At 40.0% G+C, this 23,902-nt stretch overlaps 1 protein-coding gene across 4 annotated transcripts in view; it reads left to right on the top strand.

Annotated features, from left to right (window-relative positions):
* Positions 1-23,902, top strand: part of LOC124161025 (radial spoke head protein 3 homolog B) — a 103,902-nt gene that overhangs the window by 71,600 nt on the left and 8,400 nt on the right. For all 4 annotated transcript variants that reach the window (XM_046537166.1, XM_046537167.1, XM_046537163.1 and 1 more), the window contains 4 exons: positions 15,081-15,284; positions 16,605-16,767; positions 17,377-17,463; positions 18,165-18,631. In XM_046537166.1, coding sequence (XP_046393122.1) covers positions 15,081-15,284; positions 16,605-16,767; positions 17,377-17,463; positions 18,165-18,568 — 858 coding nt within the window. In that variant the 3' untranslated portion in view covers positions 18,569-18,631. The remainder of the gene's footprint in view (positions 1-15,080; positions 15,285-16,604; positions 16,768-17,376; positions 17,464-18,164; positions 18,632-23,902) is intronic.

Genomic DNA, 23,902 nt, shown 5'->3' on the forward strand with positions numbered 1-23,902 from the left:
CCGGTATACTCTGTGTAACTTATAATATTTGCTGATCCAATGATGAAACAGTAAATTTGAAGATAGGAGTAATTACAATAACTTGTAATGTGGAACTTTGTAATTTCCTCACAACGTTAATTTAACCCAACTGGTTTAGACACCTACTTTGTCATTATCAAGGGTCTAACTCAAATACGTACAACTTCGAAGCAGTTGCACCTGTGATAATGACAGAGTAAGTATCAAAACTGGTTAAGTTCAAATAACACTATGTGAATAAATTACGAAATCAATATAACTCACAAAATTCTCAAAGTTGAGACAGCAACTGTTGAATCAACTGTGAATTAATTTTCCACCTAAATATCTATTTATAGTATAATGAAAGTATTTTTCCTACTGATAATAGCATGTTAAGATAACCTATGTTTTTATGTTTAGCCGACAATGTATTTCTACGTACATTCGTAAAAACGCATACTTGCTCAGAGCTCACCAAATGTATATTTTTGTATCATATTATAATAAAAGTTTATATTAATATATACATATTAATTATATATTTCCTTACCTTATGCAACCACTGGAAGAGAATTTATAATCCATTTGATCCACCAAAAAGATTATATTTACTCAGTACATTGCTTCGTATATAGCAGTAATGGGAAGAAAAAATAGCGGTATTTTCTTGTTTTTTCATGACAAGTGGTCGTTTTTTTGAACGTGATTTTTTTTAGTTCTCTGCGGATAAATGCTACTCGCTAGAATGGTACGCACCTCATCACAATGCTCATGAAAGGCTTTCTCATTAGAATGTACTTTTCATCAGAACTAACCAAGGAATGTATTGCAAACCCCCCTTTAGTTAATTGTTATAGAAATCCAAAAATACTGAGGAAATGTTTGATAGCAAACCACTTAGCCTTTTAACTCTCTCTCCACCGATTCCCAAAACCGCGATAATGATCCGTTTCAAAAATACACATTAAAACGTCCTACGTCACACGGGCTGAACATGAGTTGATAACCTCAAGCAAACGGAATACAAATCAGAATTCCAAAAATAGAAGACACCCATAAAATCTTAATTGTTTCACGCCCCTCCCTTTCCTTCCCACCTTCGTCGGACTAGCCAATCGGATTCCGGCCTCCGAAGGCCGTCTTTCGCAGGTGTCGTTGACCCAGCGAAGCTCTCCCAAGGACCTTCGCCAGCCACTGCCCCCTGTAAGGGGCGGGTGAGGCGTGGATTACGAGACCCCAGTCCAGGCGGTGACCAGGGTTTGGTTAGGGAAAGGGCAGGCCGGAAGGGCTATCTTAATCTTTCACGGCTTATCTCGCGACCGTTGCGGGTGTTCGCGTGCGGGAACCGGGCATCGATTCCGCGGGTAGTCGACCACAGCCGGCCTCATGATCGATATAATTTTTCCGCCATTGTCGCCTCCAGCGGGGGCAGCGACGTATGCCGCTGGACAGCCTCATGAATTCGAAATGGTATGAGTCGATCGTGGGGTGTCGTGCGGAGGTCCCCTACGAGAATACCGGCGGGCTTTCTGCGGAGGTGGCGCCGCTGAGAGATGGTGGGCTGCCGCGGAAGTATTGGTTATCCTCAACAGCGAAGAAGTGGCGGCACGCGACACGATGCAACCTCAGAGTAAACATATAACAGAAAAGGATAATCGACTAAGGCGCATGGGACTATGATTGAAATGGCAAGAATCCCAGTTCATGTTTTGGGTGTTGCAGTTCTGATTGGCTGATTCTGACGAAAGCGTTAGTTAATATGTTATTTATTTCGATCAGAAACTTTATTTTCGTTAAATTTCATCCTTACGAAGGAGAAGAATCGAGATTTTAATAAAATCCAACAAATGTTTTTCATTTCCCACGATAGTGGGAATACTTGGGGCTTTCATGTTAACCCCACCCCACCTCCAGCTACTACGCAGCCGTAATGCGCGCTCATTAATACATTTCCACTCAGGGTGCAACTTGGGAAAGAAACACGCAAATGTGTCGGCTGGCATGCGAATCCTCGGCTAGAGAAGTGTGGAGATTTGAATCCACGTCAAATGAAAAAAAAACTCTTCGATTTTCCGTACACATTTATGAAATGATCAACCTTAACTTGAAGCCACTGATGGAAAGAAAGATTGCATTCCCACATTTATTTGTTCATCTGACTCGGTTTTTTCCAGCTCGGTAGCCTTTAGAGCCTGTGTCAGCCTTCAAACAATAAGTCTCTTCCGAGTTTTCGTGTCCATTTCCTTCTGATTCACCAGGAATTCCCTCTTACAGCTTGAAGCGGAACCAGAGAAATCTGTTCCCATCATCGTCTCAGTGTCTATATTTAGATCTTTTAAGATCATTTTAGCGTTCGTTGATTATATTTTTTCTATTTAAGAGAATGTCTCAGTGTCATATTGTTATCTCGTAAGAGTATGAAGTCTTCACGGAAAATCTGCCGGGTCAGGATGGACATTGCTGCCAACGTTTCAATGGCCTTCTCTGCCATCGTCTTCAGGGCGAATGATGGACCTGGTTAGTGCCGGGCTTATATACACATCTACATCTACATCTACAAATTACCCTGCGAGCCACCTCTAGGGTGTTTGGCAGGGGGTGATCAATCACCAGCATGCAGCATGCATTTGGACTCCCACATGCACACCACACCGTCCAAGAAACGTCCCGTATAATATCAAACTATACTACTATATGCTATTAGAAATAGAATATAGAATAGAAATTCAGAAACATGCAGTAAGTTTTACATAGGTTAGTAGGCTACACTACAAGTCATGCAATCTATTTACGCGTTCTATTGCTGCCGTTATAATCTCTTATTGATCGTGGAAAAAATGACATTCGGAATCTGTCAGTTCTGCAATCTATCTCTCTTATTTTATTTATATGATCTGATCTTCCGTAGTACGTTGGCGTTCGCAAGATATGGTTAACTTCGTCAGAAAAGACACTGCTCTTGAATTTATCTAAAAGGTTTAGTCTATTTTTCAATCTACGGTCCGACAGAGATTCCCATCCGAGTTTATCTAAGAGGTCAGTTACACTAACAAGACTATCGTAACGACCTTTCACATACCTGGCAGCTCTTCTTTGCACGCGTTCTAACTCTGTTATTAAGCCTTTTTCATGAGGGTCCCAAACACTGGCAGCGTATTCCAAATGTGGTCTAACGAGGGAAAAGTAGCTAATTTCTCTCACTTTGTCGTCGCACTTTCCTAATATTCTTTTAACAAAACCCATTTTACGATTAGCTTGACCGGTTATTTCTCGAATATGTTTATTCCACGATAGATCATTATTGAGTCTAACCCCTAGATATTTCACAGATTCAACTGCCTTTAACTGCGTGCCCCGAATGACATAGTTACGCTGTAGGGAGTTATTCTTCTTCCAGAAATTCATTACGACGCATTTTTCCAAATTTAATTCTAACTGCCAAGCATCGCACCAAGCTTGGATAGCAGCAAGGTCATTCGTTAGTTCATCTATATCTTTGCTGGAACGGATTTCTCTGTAAACTACAGCGTCTACATTACACCGTTGGGGCGGTCAAGTCGTCTGTGATTGGTCAGTTTTAGGTTTCCTTCCTCCTCTCGGCTTACTCATTCTTTTGATCATGGGATCCATCATGCGCCCTGAATACGATGGCAAAGAAGGCCATTGAAACTTTGGCAGCAATGTCCATACTGACCCGGCTGATTTCCCGTGAAGACTTCATCAGTAAGATTCGCCGGGAAAGCACCAAATCCTTCATCGTAGGAGTATGTTCAGCGTCCAAAATCCATTTAAAGAATAATGGTGGAAATAACATAAATTTGCGGCCAGATTCGCAGATTGTATTTGTAATTGTGAGAACGTTTCTTAACTCATCAATGTAGCTGATCATTAGCAGCATTAGAAAGAGTGTAATGATGTTAATGAGGCTATTCAAGAACATATTATCTCTTCAGATGCCCGCTCGTAAAATATCTAGGAAACTGCATTTAAGCATGGGAATTGTCCTCCATGTGTGTGGTGCGAGATCATTAATTACATTAAGCATTTATGAATTTGTATTTGTTGCGTTTTTAAAGTATATATAAACAATTTGGTTGAAACAAATGAATTCCGTATGGCCGTACTCTTTACTGGGCGAAAAAAGGGAGAACAGGAAGGGGTGAAATACAACAATTTAAACTAAAAAAACAATAATATACCCAAACGTGCAAGCCCGCTCACGCACCCAGCAGATTTTCCATAGGAACTTTCCGCGTAGGTCGCAATCACACATCCACACAGGTTTACAACCTTTCACTAACTCCAGTGACCCACTCATCCCAAGAAAATAGGCAAAAACCAAATAAAAATAAGAAATGCATACTCACACTCACGCTCCTCGCGGATTTGCTCTATGGAACAAAATTCCGCGTGGGAAACACAAACGCACTCACACACACACAGGTTTACGAAACTTTCGCTAATACCAGTGACCCACTCATACCAATTGAATAGGCAAAAACAAATAAAACTAGGAAATGCACACTCACGCTCCTAGCGGATTTGCTCGAAATAATTTAGTGTCTTGACGTTATGAACTTTGACACCCATTGCAAGCCCAATGAGGAAAAAATATTCAATTCAGGAGAGGAATATCCACCATTCATAGAAGACCAATAGTATTAAATAAATATTCATAAAATCTTAACTATTTCGGACTCCCTCCTCTCGTCTAACTAACGTCAGATTAGCCAATGGGATTCTGGCCGCCGATGGCCGTCCTTCGCAGGTTTTCGTTGATCTAACTGCCAATTTAGTTAAAAAATTTCTTTAACTATGAACATCTTATACTCGAGCATGTCATTTCAGCGAGCCTTACTGGTGATGATAACATTCGTGTCCAACCCATTGCATTGGAATTATATTTATTTAAATTATAAATGTTTTTGCATTGCTGTGACGGCTGTCATTCTCAGGATATTAACGACGATATTTTTTGTACAAATTCCCGATTAAAGTACTGTTTTCATTCATACTGAACAGTAGCGGATACAGAAAATTCTCGAGGGGAGGCGCAAAATGTTTCTTAAGCTACCCTTTCTTTCATCGGAATGAAAAATAAATCGCATGCAAAGTTTGAGAAAGTTTCATTTTAGGCTATTTTACACGTATACAAGATAATGCTATCTTATGATACAAAAAAAGTTCCAATTGTGGTACTGCAATGTTAGGCGATGCAGGTGGCCCCGCAAGGGGAGGGGGCGCGCCCCCATATGTATCCACCACTGATACTGAAGCACTATCATGATCGGGAAAAAGATTTCAGCCTCTCGTATAGTTTAAACAATTATTCGAAAACTTTACCGCATTACGCGAATTTAATGGACTAATTTTCGAGTTGGCACGCAAGAACCATACCCGCAAAGAACTTTAAGACGCAATTACTCATTCAAGTTTAAATCACGCATTCCCCAAGGTCAGCGGCTATCAGCTCTTGAGATTCTAAAGCTTTTTCTCTGCACTTGATCCGCAGCACGCTCCAAGAAATTCATGAGTGAATCCATTTTTAAAGTACCAGAGGAAACGTTCTGTGAATTTGAGGTTTTCCTGATTTATACTCCAGCTTTATAACAACCACTCGCACCTCCAAATAAAAGACAATTTTAAAATATTAACGGATTAAAACATCCATTTAAGTAAAGACGCTGCAAAAACATGACCATTGAGCGCCGTATTCCTCACTATGTCACTCAGATAATATATGACGGGAATGTTTCAGCCAATGATATTCTTTGTGTCGAAAAAAAAATACTTATCTCGGAGTTTTCATCCTTATTCTTATTTAAGAACTTCCTATGTGTAATAAAAAAGTCATTACCATTAGTTTTCCAAGTCATTAACAAGAGATATTTACTTTTGTTCCCCAAAACCTGCGGCTGTGGATGAGGTAAAAGAGGTACTACATCTGTCTTCGTAATTGATAATCTGCGCAAATAAACGCCCCACAACTAGCTCTCCCTGGTTTTCAGCTGGATGAAAATAATGATGGGAAGTTAGATGCGTCAAATTATAGCACGCTCATCTGTTAAGACGCCATCAAGGAATAAATAGGACCTATTAACAGTGTACCTGCATTATGCTGTGTTCAATCCCCTATACATGTATACAACAAATGCATTTTCATGGGTCTATTCCTACTTAAATGCTCACAATGTTTCCCTACTTCCAAGGACAAAAAAAATGTTTTCACCCAGAAACTGGCCTTTTACCGCGTATTATAGTATGCGAAAAACTCTACTCCGTAAAAACATTTAAATTTTCTGATTAGCTTGATGACACCACTCAATAATCAATCAAAGTTGATAGTTTTTTCAAATATCTCCTCACAGCGCCACTGGGAGAATTCACCCTTACTCACTCACTCAGTGATTCAACTCGAAGGTTGGTTTGGATATTTGGGGGAGAACTCGCCCCGAACTAAGCCACAGGCGTGTGAATTTCACATATTCAGGGTAGGTATGCCATTTGCTTTCCCTGAGCCACTTCGAATTGCGAGAATTTAGTTTTAGAGTGTCGGAAGGCATTACCCGGGATTCAGAAGCCAAGTGCTCTACCATCTAGGCTACCACGCTCTCCACTAGGGAAGTTATTATTATTGAAGTATTCTACCGATTAAGGCAGGTTTCCATGGAATAATTAAGAGGCATTCTGGGATCCTCCCCTTCCTTCACGCATTTCCTTCTTCAATTCACAATACGGCCTACTTACTTTGTGTATGCATATTAAGTTTGTAGTGTGTCAGACTGTCTGCATTTTGCACAGTCAGATCGACACGACAGGGATGGGGTTTGATGTGTTCGACGCAGAATCTCTGCAAGCACATTTCAGACTTGGTCCCAACACTTTAGCTCGACACTCAGGGCCGGATTTATCGTAAGGCAAAATAGGCATGTGCCTAGGGCCGCAGCAGTCCAAGGGGCGCATTCAAGGGCGGCACTTCATTCAGTTACAGCTGTACCTAATGTTTTTATTTTTTAATTTACTCTTATTTTTTTCGTATGAAGCAAGGGTAGACATTATTTTTGAAAAGGATATTCATAAAGTGTTTTAGTTGCATAAAATTTAGACTGTTTCAAGTAATTTCACTCCAAGCTGTTTGTCTTTCTTTAATTGAATTGTCTATGTTTTCCCTACGCAAAAATTCAAGCATAAACTTATGCTATCCGCCATATATCTGTTTATTCCTTTTTTCCTAACCTTACCTCGTGCGAGTGGATTTGCCTTATCATAAAAATAGGGGAGGGGGGGGGCTCAAGTGAGGAAGGGCGCTCAGTGAAGAGGTGCCTATATCATAACTTTAGGTAGATCCGGCCCTGTCGACACTTCGTAAAGTTGCGGGCAAGAAACGTGCAAAAACGGACCAAAAACAGCCTGCCCACAAAACGGGAGACAGACAATGGCAAGCCAAATTCCTGTCTCCCCACAGCAGTATTTTCCCTTGCAAAACTCTAGCAACCAGTAATAGGTACAACACTATGACAGGCAACAGCGCCATAAAGGTAGACGATAATGCAACGAAGGGAATCAGAGTCAACCTAGGTGTAGCTAGTCATTTTATTTAAAAATCCTATTCTCTTCCTTCTTCTACCTCGTTTACCCAACATTCTAACTTCTATTTTTGTCTAACTTTTTCCGTAATTAGGGTACAGGACCATTTTTATAAGATTGAGTCAATAATAAGATCATGCCTCTAACTCAGCGGACCAACCAGAAGGTGGCTAAAAGCACTGGAAAGGCACATTAGATCAAAATAAGATGTTATTTCAGGCTTAATTTCGATTAAGCTTGCGCTGTTAATAATTTAAAGTCTTAGTCCACAAAAATTTAAAACAATTGTCTACGCCGGTTTCAACTTCTAGTGACATCTGTATTGACCCAGTAGAGAACGGAGCGGCGTGTTGAAACCCTCGGGCATGTGACTGTATTCAATTTTTGCGGACTTAAACCAAGTCATTGCTATAATGAAGGCATGAGATACTTGAAAAGTTAATGGCGGACATTTAAGTTGATGGCTGCAATTAGAAAACTCGTTAACTGTTGTTTTAATTCTCCGAAAAAGTTTATTAGTAATTATAAAATATAATCTTAATGGTAGGTTTTTCTTTATTTTCGTACCCTTCTTTTAACTCGAATACATTTTGCCGTTTTAAATTTTTCAATTTTTTATCTCATTTCGTCCATTTCATCTTTTAAAACCCTTATTTGCTTTAACGGCTTAGTTCCGTAACCTTTACCCTGAACCCATAAATATCATGCCGACACATACCTCATTTCACTAGAGCTGGATGGCCAAATATTCACAAGAGTCTGGGAATAATTCTCCATTTGTTAAGTTTTTACAATAGGCCCTGATGGTTGAAGTGGGACAACTCGTTAACTTCGATTTTAATTCTCAGAAAAAGTTTAAGTAGTCATTATAAACGCGGTAGGTTTTTCATTATTTCCCTTACCTTCCATAATAGTCAAAAAATTTTGCCCTCTTAAATATTTTACTCTTTCAACTAGTTTCGTCCATCTCATTATTTAATCAATGAATTTATTTAATCAATATTTATTTACCCTTAATCAACCCTTATTTACCTCAGCGATTGGATCCCGTAACATTTACCCTAATTCATAAATATCATAAGAAATATATTTCTATGCACTAGAGCTGGAAGGCCAAATATTCAGACAGGTCAGAGAATAACTCTCCATTGGTTTTGTTAACACAATAACTCATTATCACTATACGTAACGTTAGTCGCATATGATTAGCCAAGTTTTCCGCCCCATTCACTGGAGTTGAACTTGATACTCATTCGCTGCGGAATACACTGAAAGATCACCTTTGATGACCTTGTCGTTTGTTCCTTCGGCCTTTCTCCAGATTTACCGGAAAGGGACAAGGGAGGAACAGGAGGGAGAGTTTTCTTTAAAAAAATAACAATTTGGCGTGCATACAAAGGAGCGAAAAATGACAAGTTTGAGCTATCTCGTGGGCGGTAAATCCAAGTGGTTTCTGATATCACCGGAGAATGATTGAGGTGGGCAGAGGGACTTCGGGGGTTTCGGAGGAGGTATCGCGAGGGAAGGAAAGGGTGGGGGGGGGGGGCAGCCGAAAGCATTAAAAGCACCCTTGCAGCGAGGCCAAGGAAGAACAGTCCAATATCCCTCTCCACCTACGCACTTAACTCCAGAGCTTCGCGTGCCAACAGTTCCTTCACCCATAAGTATCTTCGATCTCCTCCTGCCCCTCATTTGCGATCCCATAAAAACTTAAATAAAACTCCAGAGCTGAAATTTTAACCGGACGAGACCAGCGATTGAATGCCGGACGTGTCATTATGGTCCTATTGAAGGCCCAGAGGTGGTTCCATTTCACCGCAGTACTCGTCATTTCCAGTTAGTTTTCTCTTGCTAGTTGTATTTATCACAAGGTCGCAGAGGCGTACTTCGGTACCGAGTTTGACCAACGGGTCACGTTAACGACTAAAAAATCGGCACGATTTCTTTTTTCTGACATGGTTGTGTCGCAATGGGACATACAAGATCGCAGATAAACTTGGAAAAACGAAAAGAAAGGCACTTTCTCCTCTCTGACAAGGTCAATACAGATAGCGGTGTTCAAATTAATACTCTCGTGGGATGAGAAGTGTAATTCAGCCTATTTCACTGCCCCTTTCATCTTTTTGGCCCAGTAAATCGGCAATCTTATTCGTAAAGTATATCATTTATTTGCACGTAATCTTGTACTCACTTAACCATATGTGATGAAGCTTGTGTGTGCTGGCTTGAGAACATACCACGTCGATGTTTTGCTTTTTGGATTCAGTTATCATGAGAGCCAACGGATTTCCACCATCTACTAGAGAGAGTTTACTTTTTAATGGATTTTTATACACGTTATCACGGTTGAGTAAAATATTTCTGAGCCAATTTATTCATTTGCTCAATGTCTTTTTTACCACTTGCCTATTAACTTATTCATTTCAGATTACTCGTTTCTCCAAATGAAGCCAATTAACACCTAAAAGGAAATGAATGAAGGTATTTTAATCATTTTCGAACAGGATCGTCCTTCTGTTCTACTTCATATTTTTCGGATAACTTTTATAGGTGGGAATAGAAGACAGCTTTCGGTGGGAAATATTACCCTCACGAGACACAATCGATTATGTGCGGACAGGAGTTCGAAAAAAATCCGATACGCTGGTGCCGTAGGTTCATTGACCACGGGCTTTCCGTAGACGTCATGTAAAATTTTTGACATTCGGATTCAATCGAGGATAGATCTATTGACTGTACATCGGGTAAATCATTTTATCAAAAGACTCGACTTAAGGCTCACTCAAACACAGGTCAGGAAAATGCATGAGGCATGACGAACTTAACACGCTCGTCATTCCCAGAAGAGAGGCAACGACCTCGACATTCACTAAAAAAAACATAAATTAGCGTCGAGAATTTGGCCGAAAGAGCAAATAGACTTTCCTTCACTGAATCCTGGATCACACCATCATTTTTTCCATCCCTTCCGGGGGACAAAGTCAGCGATCACTCCAATGATGGCGGGAAAAATCACCGTTTCACGCGATCATTTTCCGCGATGTCTAAAAATATGAGAATCCCATTCCTTTCTCTGTCACTCGGCACGTCCTTATTTCCGTCGCTGGCACGGTCCTTCAGCCAATCAGAATGCACGGCCGATAACAGCGATTGTAGCGCCAATCTTGGCTTTAAATTGAATAGAAGTTGTAAATACGGAAAGTGACGGAATAAGCGTTGGAAAGAGGTGGGAATGACTGTGTGATTCTGAAAATGATGGGTCTAGTGCAGGGGTTCCCAAACTGGGGGGCGCGCCCCCCTGGGGGGGGCGTTGAGAAAGTCCAGGGGGGGCGTGACACCCACATGAAATAAATAAAAAAATTACAAAAATAATTTCCTCAGATCTTTGAAATAAAGTCTTCCTAAGTTTTCATAATTGTTTTTGTAAAGTTTCAATAAAGCTGTAAACTTTATCAAAGAAGGTTACAGTACTGGTTAAAGTACTTAAAAGTTTACCCCAGTGTTTCAGAGAAAGCTGTTCGGATGTACTTGCCTTTTTCTACAACATACATGTGCGAAAAAGCGTTTTCAACTCTTGTGGCGATCAAAACCAAGTACCGCAACAAACTTGATGTCGAAAGAGACCTCCGCTGTGCTTTTTCTGAAACTCAACCCAGGATCTGTCAACTTATCAACATGCAAGCGCACCCATCACACTAAATTACATTTTATGTTTTGTTTTTGTATGCAGGTAGGCCTATTGTTTCACCTTCCTTAAATTGAAAATGTATCTGCGTTACAATGTTAAATTTTGTATCAGTAATTATATTCGTTTTTCATGTAATACTTGTTTTAATTTTCATCATACGTACAATTATTGAATCTTTCCATTCTGCGTTACTGCATTCAACAGTGAACAAAAAAATCTACCTACTCACCGTATCAAGTAGGCACATACTTGTACGAGTACAAGTACTTGTGCAAGTAGGAGTTGGTATGTACGGCACCGTGGAAATAGGGTATTGCAAAATGGAAAGATGACCTGTGTAGCGGGGGAGGCGTGGTACAAAAAAGTTTGGGAACCCCTGGTCTAGTGATTACTCTGTTGGTCCCTGAAAGCCTATAGCTTCAGCTATCATTCTGAGGGACGGAAAAAATGATCGTGCGATTCAGGCTTTACCATTCCCTTGTTCGCGGACGAGCTTGAATGGGATCACTTACGAACTAGAATTAATGCTCGTATGACCGACCAGTCTCAATAAAAAGCTTTTTGTGCTGAGTTGGTTTTTTACGTGACTTAATGCTTGACTGGTCAGAGTGAGGGTGGAGGAGGCCTGTCGACAAGGAATTCGCGAGTTGAAATCTCAACCGTGTAGGATTGCTCCACCATAGCTTGCGTTTTAGCGAGGAATTCTCCCAAAACCATTGTTCAGAAAGGACTTTTGGTAATAAAGTTTCATTTAATCAATTTATTTGGTAAATAGGAGTTTGACTATAATAAAACCATTTTATATAACTTATTTATAAAATATTTAACGGAGAATAAAGAACCCGATTTCCATATAAAAGTTTACACTAGAGCCAATTTAAGTGTAGATTGACAACTTTGAATTTTTTTCGAGATTATATACCGCATAAAAATTTATGAGTATGATAGTCATATATACAAAAATTTCCTCGCTGTAGAATGTTCTCAATTAGTGGTTTCTAGGATATCATCGGATATTTATGAACTTTTATTCCATTAGTGGTTGTTTTTAAACTTTTTTCTTAGCTTGCTTCGTCTGTTTCATCAATGGAATATTGTAATTGATATTTCGTGCCAATCCTTACCTATAAGGCTCCTCTATACTCATTTCTGATAAACCTAATCAGCAACCTAACCAAATCCTTCCATTAAAAGTGAAAGTGCTTGAGTGATGAAAAGCTTAATTTTTTACTTTTTAATGTATTTTTATACTTTTTTGATAAGAATGTTTTGAATAATTTTATTATATTTTTTATTGTGACATTGTTCTCAATTTTGTCCCAAAGCATTTCGTACGTCCTTGACACGGAGAATGTTAGCGTGGGAGGATACCGATGTGCGTTCATCACTCAAAAGCGCTTATTGACTTTCCCTCAACAAAAGCTGTGACAATCGGAAATATTCACATCAAAACAATCGTAGTCTGCTTTAAAAAAGTAAATATAACATGAACGAAGCAACCCTCGTTAAGTTGCCGTAGTGAATACTATCAAATTGAACGATTCGTTTCCGAATCTAATTTTAGTCCAAATAATATTGCTAACGCACAATAATGATGATTCGTGCAATAAGTCTGCCTTGTACTGCCTATCTAAAAAGCAATACAAGCAAAAGCATTGTAGTATACAACCTGTATACTACAATGATTTTGGAGTATTCACACCGCTCTAACATCACCTCGAGTATATATTTCTGACCTACCCAGACTCCTCGTATTCGCCACGACTCGATTTTCACAGTGTGAGAGGTTCTAGCCTAGCATGTAACATCAACTTAATGGGAGATTGACATGATAGCAATGAATGAGAAATTGTATTGTCCCCACTTTTTGCGTCGGGTAAATTCTTGGACAGAGATTACAAAATTGACCTAAGTCACGCCACCGCAATATGAATTTAAGGAGCTCTAAGCGTTAAAAGATGAGAAAGTTGGTTGGTTACATGTGGACGTGTAGAGAAGTCGACCGGGGCAGTGGCAAGAAAGAATACAGGCTGCCTACTAAAACTTGGTAGGCCGTATTCTTATACTATCCAAATATATATATTCTTAATTAAACCATAGCAAAAGCTATTCTTCATCATTTTTATACGTCCAAGCTCCATTTAGCCCCTAACAACAGGATTTCATTTACTTCAGGGGCGGATAAAACACTCTATTCTCGAAGTTAACTGGGTTGAAGACTGTTTAAGAACAATGAATGAGAGATGATAAGACCAATTCATGCGGCGGCGACAAAATATGTTGTTGAGACTTTTATTGAAAGAAAATAGTTCAAGTGGACCTTCAGTACATTTTATGAAGAAAATCGAAGTACCTAAGATAATGCTGAAGATTTATTACGTTGTTTCTCTATTATTGATAATGATTAATCATTCCATAAAAATATAAAATAAAAATATAAAGAGTGGCTTTGGATGCAGAATTGGAGATTTTGGAAGAAAGCGGAATTTTGGAAGTGATTTGAAAGTGGGCGGAAAATAATGCGAATACAAAAATTTAATCCGCATAATTAACGCATTTTCATGTCTTTTACTCTGTAAAGGTTGAATGATCCGGCAAAAGTATTTACGTATTCCGCGGTCGTCTCAAAAGAATTACTATGTAAATTTGCCTTTCACGTTTCATAGGTTTCAATACCTATTGGGTTTCGCGCCCTGTATGATTGATTCTCCATGTCTTCTTCCGATGCTCCGAGGCGTGACTAACCAATCGCAATCAGGGATTTAGTAATCCAATACTGGACACACTGAGATTTCTGGATCCTTAGTGACGATGGAGAGATTCCCGACGAAACTTAGGACGACGGAATGGAGAATCTAACCCCACGTGTTCCCCGATCACGGACTTAGACGAAAATAGAGCCCGAAATGATAGGGTTGGTGTTGTTGCTAGGGTTTTGGTGTCCCGCTCTGTGAGCCCGTGTTCATATTCCGGCCGTTGAGGCAATTTTTCAGACTACCTGATCACTGCTCGAGTGCTTCGTGGAGGGCTCATCGAGTATAGCATACCGTCTGTCAGATGGGACGTTAAGCCGTGGTTCCCTTGGCACATTTCGTGAAGAGTAATCTGATGCCGACGCCGCAGTGCACAGTGGGCTGAAATCGAAAAAAGCTGGCCAAAAATAATTTTTTAATTTTTAAGTCCGAAAAAAAGTTATTTTCCAATAATCATTTTCTATATTAATAATTGAACGCATTACAGAAGGAATTTTACTTCCGAGTAATTTTTTAGAGGTGGAGACGTCTTTCAAGTTTACATAAAATGGTGTCAAAAAAATGAACCCATTTTTTAGAGAAAATTGACTGAAGTATTTTGCTGCAGTTGCGTTTTGCTAAAAGATGCCTAAATTTAAAGCAACCCATAGTAAAAGTGTGCATTTTTTTAAATATGTCGTCGTGAAAATTTTTATTCTATTGATAGTTTTTATTGTTAATATTAATAATTAAAATCCTATATTCTACGGATTTTTAACATAGTTTACCAGAAAACGTTATGTTTTTAACGTTACTACGCAAAAAAACTTTACACCGCCTTGTTAAACAAAACGGCGCGCCGGGTTTCTCTCCCCCATCCTTCCTTACCTTTCTATCAACAAACCATTTCAGCTGTCGGTCGCTTCCTCCAAGTACCAGACCAAATAGAACCCTAGAGATCGTCTTATATAGTGCTCGCAAGGAAAGCACCAGATATTAAATCCATCGCGTTATTCATTTCCATCGTTGATTGAAGAGAACGAAAATTAAATTCTCTCCCTTCTCTGCAGCTGTTCGACTTCGACGTGGAGGTACGTCCCTTGCTGGAGGTACTCGTGGGCAAGACGATCGAGAGCAGCTTGATCGAGGTCCTCGAGGAGGAGGAATTGGCGGCGCTCAGAGCGCAGCAACGGCGCTTCCAGGAACTACGGGCAGCCGAAATGGCGGAGCAGCAGCGGCTGGAAGAACAGGAAAGGAGACTACGGGAAGAGAAGGTGAGGTTAAGGAAGTTGCAGACCACAGAGGGGAGTCAAGGGGGTTCAGATCCCTCTTTACACGAAATTATTGAGGCGTGCCTCTTCATCCCCAAATGAACCCCTACCCATTGACGAGAACGGACAAGATTTTCTCGCGCCTCATCCCATAAGTGATCATACTGTTTATGACAAATTTTTTGCCTCAGATGATTCAAAATGCTGTAAATATATAGGTTAGGTAACGATTATCAGCTAATCTCTATCTTTTGCGCGCTTTGTATCATTGGAAAATGAAAGCTAGTGATAACCACTAAGACCCTCCAATCCTGGCACTCCTGGCCTAATATGTACCGTATACAATGATTCGGTTCTTTATCGTGGTTACTCTTTTTTATCTGGAATTTCCTAACTATTTCCTATAATCTCGTAACCTTTCCTGCTTCCAATAACAACTTACTTCGTCACCCTTGTGATTAGCTGGAATCTACTCTCAGGCCAAAAGCTTCTATTGGCTCCTCTATAATCTTATCGATCATTTTCTATTTAAAATTGTCTCCAGATCACTTACCCAGTTTCCTTTTCATCATTCCAATGGCTTCCTTCCTGTCAACAATTATAACAGCACTATTCTATATAAATTCGACAATCGGTTAAAACTTTCGTGGTACATAATATTCAGCGTTATTATTTTGGGTAAAACCGGGTAACAGTAAAAATATACACCTACAATTTGGTCTCCGGCGCTGGAGACTTCCTCAAGGTTAATCATCTACCCAGTGGAAACAAAGTGTTGGTTTACAATTGTTAAGTGTGACACAGGTTTGCCCAAAAGAGCGTCAATATACTTGGACTTGCTTTGTGGGATATTTTGAATCATTCACATTCTTCCCTTATCGATCAAGGGTAAAACTGGATCTGACATCTAATCTTTGTTTCAAAGCAGTGCATGAAACAAGTGACTTTGTAAGTAGTCACGCCCACGGGTGCAAATTCATAAACATCAAGGATGAAATTCATCATGGAAAAATATTTTGCTTAACCAGGTTTCGAACCCGGATCTACCGATTGCCGGTCAGGATTTTCGCTCTTAGAAGATAGCTTGACGGTGTAAATCCCTAATTCGTCTGACTGGCAATCGGGAGATCCGGGTTCGAATCCCGTTTTTTTTTCATGGCGAGCTTCATCCTTGGTGTGTATAATTTTAAGCAGGTTATTAGACCGTAAGTGTTTCATCCAACATTCTTTGACTGTCTGGGCAAATTTTTCATGGCGTTTGGTATTTATAATATTTGTTCCTTTACATTGTATGTTTTATCGCTCATTATTTCGCGTCATAAGGAGAGGCGCGTAGCCCAGCGGCGCGCGGCCCTGGAGGCGCAGAAGGAGGCGGAAAGACGGGTCGCGGCGGCCGTGTTGACGCGAGGCTACCTCATCGACCTCCTGCCTTCCGTGCTTGAAGGACTACGGGAGTCGGGAGATCTACCAGACGACGTGGAGAAAGGTAAGTTATAGTCAAAGTACACCAATCACATTACTACCAACATGAAACCTAAAAGAATAGTTTCCCGACCGCGACAATTTTACTTCAATCCGATATTGCAATTTCATTCATGAATTCATTAGATGTTAAACATAAGCAGTAGATGAGCTGAAGGCATTTTTAAAGCGTAAAGGGTGACCCTTTTAATCACTTTAAAATTAAATAAAATTCTCATCATCGGAATTTCAATCAATCCAATTACTTCAAAGCCTTCCAACTGTTCTTCGTGCAGATAACCACTATATCTGGTCAAGGTATCGGTATCATAAATTTAATTTAATTCTCTTTTGCATGCAAGGATAATTTTTTCTTCGATTAAATTCATCGTATTGACGTTAGTATTGAATTCCGACGGAAAAATTCTACCTTTACCCTTACACTCGTACATTAACAATAAAGCTTAACAAAAACTCCTGCCCCTAGTAACATTTTGGTGTAGCGGTAGAAGAAGATGTAACGAGAGCTTGGAAGGTTGGCATATGAAGCAACCTGCATCCTATAGGTACTTAAGTTATGCGGTTGCCATTGACTATGCATATTAATGTTTAATTTCTTTTTCTCTTATTTCAGAAACGGAGGAGTCTATCGTGCCTTGGTTAGCTGACGAAGTAAGACAGGAGATGCAGCAACTCATCACTAGTAGGACGATTATTTCAGGTTGGTTGCTATCAAATTTGCAATATTTTTATCCATTAATATATGTCGATTTATTATATGTCGATATTATTATATGTCGATCATTATTCAACTCGGTTTTTCCTATTTTCAATCCTGAATCACTGTACTTCTCATTTTAATTGCTCTCTTATTTTATTATTTCAATTACTACATTTTTGGTGAGCGAAGTTATTGTGGGCAAACTGGGAAGATGGTTAAAGGTAATGGGATTTATAGATGAAATGAAAGAGAATTGGTCTTATTGGGAATTGGAGAGAGAAGTTCAATATGGGAATCCTGGGGACTCGACTCGACTCAATGGACCTAGATAAACTCTTGTAAAAATTTACAAAATAATGCATTTACCTAAACTATTTTCATTCATGGTCTTCTGCGCATCAAAAACTAACATTAATGTCGAACATTATCACCCATGGAAGTACTTTTATGGGAGATGATTCATTTAGAGACGGAAAAATCCATTTCTATTAAAATCGAAAATCGAGTATTAATGATCAAAGATCGAGGAAATCGAGATCGAGCCATGATCGTCGAGTTCCGATCCAAGCTCGATTTTCGAACAAACAATCGGGGTGATTCGCAAAATTCAAATGCAAACCTTTCTTAACCGGCCGACTGCCTTAAATAATAATGCTGCGAGCTTACCTGGACAAGGATACAACGGCTTCTTAACTTTTCAGACATCGTGAGGGAAATTCTCGAGACTAGGGCAGAGCTGTACAAGGCTCTCGGCGAACCCGGATCGTCGGCAGCCTCCCCCGGCGAAGACCTCGAGACCCCCGCCGGCGAAGACCTCGAGACACCCGCCGGCGACGACCTGGAGACACCCGCGGCCGAGGAGGGTGTCTCGCCCCCAGTGGACGACAGCATGGCCGTCACGGAAGGCGAAGAGGCGGGGGAGGAGGAGGATAGTGGAGCCCAAACGAAGACGGGTGCGGAGGCCACGAGCGAACTCCTCGACTCCGGAGACGGAGGGGAGGCCAAGGCTGCTGAGGAAGCGGTAGAGGGCGAGGAGGAAGCGGTGACTCAGCAGGGTGAAGGCGACGCGGAGCCCACGGCGGAGGAGAAGGCAGAGGGACCCTAGTAGAGGCGGAAGGTCCTCCCCCGAGGATGGAGGTGATCGGGAAGTCCGCGGATTAGGCGTCAGGTGAGTGAATTTATCAACCGCACCTAAGTGTATTGTCCAGCGGGCACGATAATGCTGGCCCTCTTGCACTACAGGTTGGGGATAAGGGTATCTTTCTAGCGTATCTGTTGTGCGAGTATAGACCACTTATTCACGGGCGGAATAAATGCGCTGTAGAACATCAAGCAATTGTATCGAGTTCACTGTGAGGCAACTGTCGTTTCTCAAACAAAATGGGTAAAATGAGAATACAGCTCATAAAAAATGAGCCCCTCAATGTACGAGTGGTGTTTGATAAAAATTTATGTTTATTATCACCCCAACAAAGGAAATTAAAAATAAATCTATACCATAAAACTAAATTAAATACATAAATAATAAATAAGTCCATATAGGGTATGCTGGTTCACCTGCTACATTTTAACCTTTTGAAACTCACATTATCTTTATTTTGAGATACTTATTGTTACGATGTTAAACGATTTTTTTATATGAATCACTTCTTTACGCTATTCTATCTGAAGTCAAGTTGCACAATCTGTTTCGAACGCATATTTTCAAATGCCGGTGATGCCTATGAACTTTAACGAAGTAACCCCATGTTTTCCCTAATATTTTTGGAAATCCACTTTGCACAAGATCGTTCTCTTCGATCCGAGATCATTTGATTTTTCGCGTAGTGCTCTGGCTAATTCACTAGAGTTCACCTGAAGGTGGCTTTGAATCATTTTCGTTTGGGCTACTATCAAGTAAGTTTGCGGTCAGCCAAGTATAGTGTATATTGCAATTTTATTTATTTTATAGTCATTGCTGTACGAATGATCTTGGTGAGGTAAACGCTCCTAACATCAACTCAGCGGCTTTTCTTGCGGTCGCATTGTTTCTCCTCTAAAAAAAAATAAAAACGATTTTAAATTTTATGGCAAGCATTATCCATCAGCGATGAAAAATTTTCTTTCAATTATCTTGAATTTTAGAAAATAGAGATGAAATACGAGACTGGCTAGTTCCAAAAATATAAATCAATCCGCAATGTTATTATTTTGTAGAGATTATCATTATTTGTCCACTGTTTTACTTCTGTAATCAAAGATGAATCCAGAAATTGAAGGCAAATTGAGGTCCTTTTGTAAAGGGAGAGAAACAAGTGCAACTGCAGCACTTGAGGTCTTAGGCGTTCTAATATAAATAAAATGTACGCTTCCAGAGACAGCTGGGAAGCCAAAACATCTGTAATAGGGTAGTTTCCTTCATCAAAGAAAACGAAAGGCATTGACTGCGATTCGTTACCCACAATTATTTTATTCATAATATACAAATTATTTGGTTTTAGAAATCACAGGTTAGACGAATGGCAATGGTCAATTTTAACTTCATTTGAAAAAGACCAGATTGGCGCCCTTGCGATGCCACTCCACGTGACGTCACAGGGACCTAGTTTCTATACGAGTAGATAGGAGTTTTACATCGTCTGAGATTACCAATGCATGCATGAGGCGCAGAGCTCAGGGAAACATCTCATAAAATCACCTATTAAAACTTCCTATGGTCGGAAAGAGTCCTTCGTTTGATAAGGTATTAATAATCCTTATTTAAGCCAAGCGCTAACAGCTAGCAGGGTACTCTGATACCTGCTAGCAGCCTGCATCGCAGCGGAGCACACATCCTTGCCCCAAGGTCACCTCACTTGCGGCGGCGGGAACCAGATTGACGGCAGACAAACATCTCTTAATAATCACCTATTAAAATTGCTTATGGTCGGAAAGTTTCCTTCATTTGATAAGGTACTTATTAATAATCCTTATTTAAGCCAAGTGCTACCTGCTAGCTGGGTACTCTGCTGCCTGCTAGCAGCCTCTATCGCACCAGCGCACATATCCTCGCCCCAAGGTCACCTCACACGACGGCAGCGGGAACCAGAATGACGTCACACGGTTTTTTTTCCAGCATTCATACTTACCCGTCGCGTTTTCGCGCGCTTGAAAATTTTCACTTTTCATTTATTCACGAAAAATAGATATCGTCATTTAAAAATCTAAAAGCGTGTGATACGTAATCCAGGACTAATAATCTTTCGATTAAGGCAATAAAAATTAATAGGAAACCACCCTATTTTATTGTTTTACATGACAATTCTCAGTTATTATCAAAGTTTTCATTTTTCTACCAAAGACGAGTACAAAATGGGGAGGAATAACATCTTAATTTTCGACGATAAAAGTAATTATGGATGATAATATTCTTTACCACGTTTTAAGCACGTTTTCTAAAGCAAATCCCTGTTCAATCGATCCACCGCAAAGAGGAATATGATACGTTGAAGGTGGCACTGCAGGTTTATGAGGAATAAAGGAAAGGGGAGATGCGCGGGATAAACATAGCTGGCCGAGGGCTGGGTGTAGAATTTTTTCTGGTCGAAACGTCAGGGACCTTCCGCCCCTTCCCGCTGTCACGAAAATCTGTGCCTCAGGCGTGGATGGAGCATTAATCAGAGGGGGAAGGAGGGGGTGGCGGAATGGTGGGGAATGGATATTAGATGGCGCGGACCACCAAAGGCAAGGACGCAGCGGTTTCCAGATTAGCTTTCCCCGGCGGCGGTGGAAGGGGGCTACCGGTTAATCGGCGTGTCGCGTGGCGTGAGTCAGATGCAGCTGTCTGCCGAGATGGGGTATGATGCGCCCTTCCACTCTGCGCATGCGCGGTGACGCAATGAATGACGGACGAACGAGAATTGAATAGAAGCGGAGGGGTATGGGGGTAGTGTTTTGATTCGACATGGCTCCAATGGCTGTGCCATTTAAATTCGGCGGGGACCATTGCACTTGCTCCAAATCCCTCTGGGGTACGGATAAATTAAGTGCAGGGAAACCAAAGGCGAGCCATTTCTTGACCCAGTATTCCGCGTGGAGGAGTCATGCTTGTTCGGCTGCAGTGGCATCTTTGCGCGACCGGTGACATTGAAATACCCTGCCACGTTGAAATTGGTTTGAATGTAGTACTATAGACTAATTTTAAGTGGTGGAGTGGACAAGCAATGCCTAACACACCGTCAGTACTCTTCGTCCTAGCAACGGATTATAAGGGTCTATTGCTGTGCTACGGGTTGCACGAATGTAGGCGTTTCCTGGTACTTTCCGTAATTATATATATTGAATAGTATTGAGCCTTGGGGGCTTAAAAAAAAACTACACCTAATGGGTATCCATTTTCTAACACCTAGCAAAATTCGAACGAGATCTGGTGGTAACACTTGAGGGACTTTCCTTTTAAACGAAGTACGGCAGCTAATACTTCATCCAGAAGGATATAAAGGTTTATTACGTTGAATTTGAACTTTATGTTAGCTATCAACAACATATTTTTTACGATTATGCAAGTTTATAAAAAGTCATACAGGAATGGCTTTTTTCAAGTTTGTTTCGAAGATTGAACAATTGGGGGCAGAAGCATAGGGAGATGTAAAAAAGTCAATAAGAGATTAGGTACTTTGAAAAATCATACATAGAATCCTCCGTGTTAACAAAAAATACTCGATGTAAATACAAGCCGCGATGACAAGGCACGCTATCGAAAATCTGTGGTATGCCTTCGGTTCGTGGGTTTCGATTTTCGCCTGGCGGCTCCTTTAACAATTGACTTATGCTGTCGAGAGAAAAGTTTCGTGGTACAGCTTAGTTAGGAAATTTAAAACACAATTTCCAAGAACAAGTCCCAATCTGAACGCTACCTTAATTTCTTAATCGTTATGCATGCATAATATTGTCCCACTTATTGATTTTGTGCGTATTCCTACTGGACATAAATATGAAATTAATAATTTCGGCTATATTACGAGTTGAGATTAAATTGAAAAATTAAAGTATCTCGGAAAATATTTCTATTCATGACTTAAGAGTATTTAATCTTTTCTCTTTACTTTTAGAGAGGTAATGATACTTCTTTGGACTTACCGGTACAGTTTTTTGGACAACAGTAGATGCAGGCAATACATTTTCTCATATTTACTCTTGCTGCGAATCCAGCAATCGTAATGTTTCTTTATGTCACTAAATGATGATTGCAGGTCGAAGGAACACTCCTGTTCCATCTTGAAATCCTGAATCCCTACTGTATTTTCAAATTTTTTCGTCTGAAATTACTGATTTAGTATTATTATTTATGTTCATTTTATATTTAGTAAAGAGTTGCGACAAAATCAAATTAACTACTCACTTCTTATCGCAGAATAAATAGGATAATTGGCAATCTTATACCCTTTTACAATATGCCTCCGATTGCACTCGAAATAACCCAACAATAAAAACCCTTCCGGTTGGATGGAGACTTTTCAATAGAGCCTTTCGCGTGTGGTGTTTTTCCCATCGTTATTGGCGTCACGTGTTCCCCGATATCATGTCATCAAATGGCGGAGAACAGAGAGGCGCAGAGATGGAGCATAGAGTGAAAGGATATGAGGGATAGATAGGCCACCGCTAGTAAAGGCGCGGTTGGATGCATCCGACAAGATCATAGGGAATGGGTCGGTGATAGGGGGTAAGGGAGTGGAGCCGGAGTCGGGGCACAATGGAAGCTTATGCTAAAGGGAAAAGAAAGGGCGGTTGGGGAACAATAAAGGCTCTTCCCTCACAATAAGGGCCAATTGAAGCACTTATACCCACTGCGATTGGAATTTTGTTTTGATTTTTCCTCTGGCGAGAATTCGGAAATGTTTAAAAACTATTACCATCGTCATAAATTTCATTCTGCACGAATTTAAAGATAATAGAAAAACGATTTCAGAAATTTACTTGGTACTGGTGGCTATTTCTCTATTATATTTTCATTTCATTTCGTTTTTCTTTGTAGGGGTTTTAGCCTTAAAGCAATGTAAATAATTTTTTAATATTAAACCATCAATTGAATTTTTATGTCATTTTAATATTTATTCGACAAATTTCTCAGTAAATTTAAGATAATGAAAGCAAGATACCAAATAATAATGATAATTCATCCTCTAATGACACCATAGCGTAAAGAATCCATGAAAATCGGTAGCACAGTTATAAAAACAATTGGTTTTTGATACATCAGAATGCATAGCGAGAGTGATGCGATGTTAAAAAATGTCATATTAAAATCTAAAATAGCTCCTGCTGTCAAATGAAATATATTCGATAGTTATTCAAGGTTTTTTCTATTTTTCTCAGATTGCATACGTCAAAATTTAAATCCATAAAATAATTTTCAGTCATACATTCAGAAGGAATTTTTTGCGGCAGTGAGCGATGTAAATAGTACAGAATTATCGGATGT

Source organism: Ischnura elegans, chromosome 6, assembly GCF_921293095.1.
Source record: "Ischnura elegans chromosome 6, ioIscEleg1.1, whole genome shotgun sequence".
Classification (NCBI taxonomy): Eukaryota; Metazoa; Arthropoda; class Insecta; order Odonata; family Coenagrionidae; genus Ischnura; species Ischnura elegans.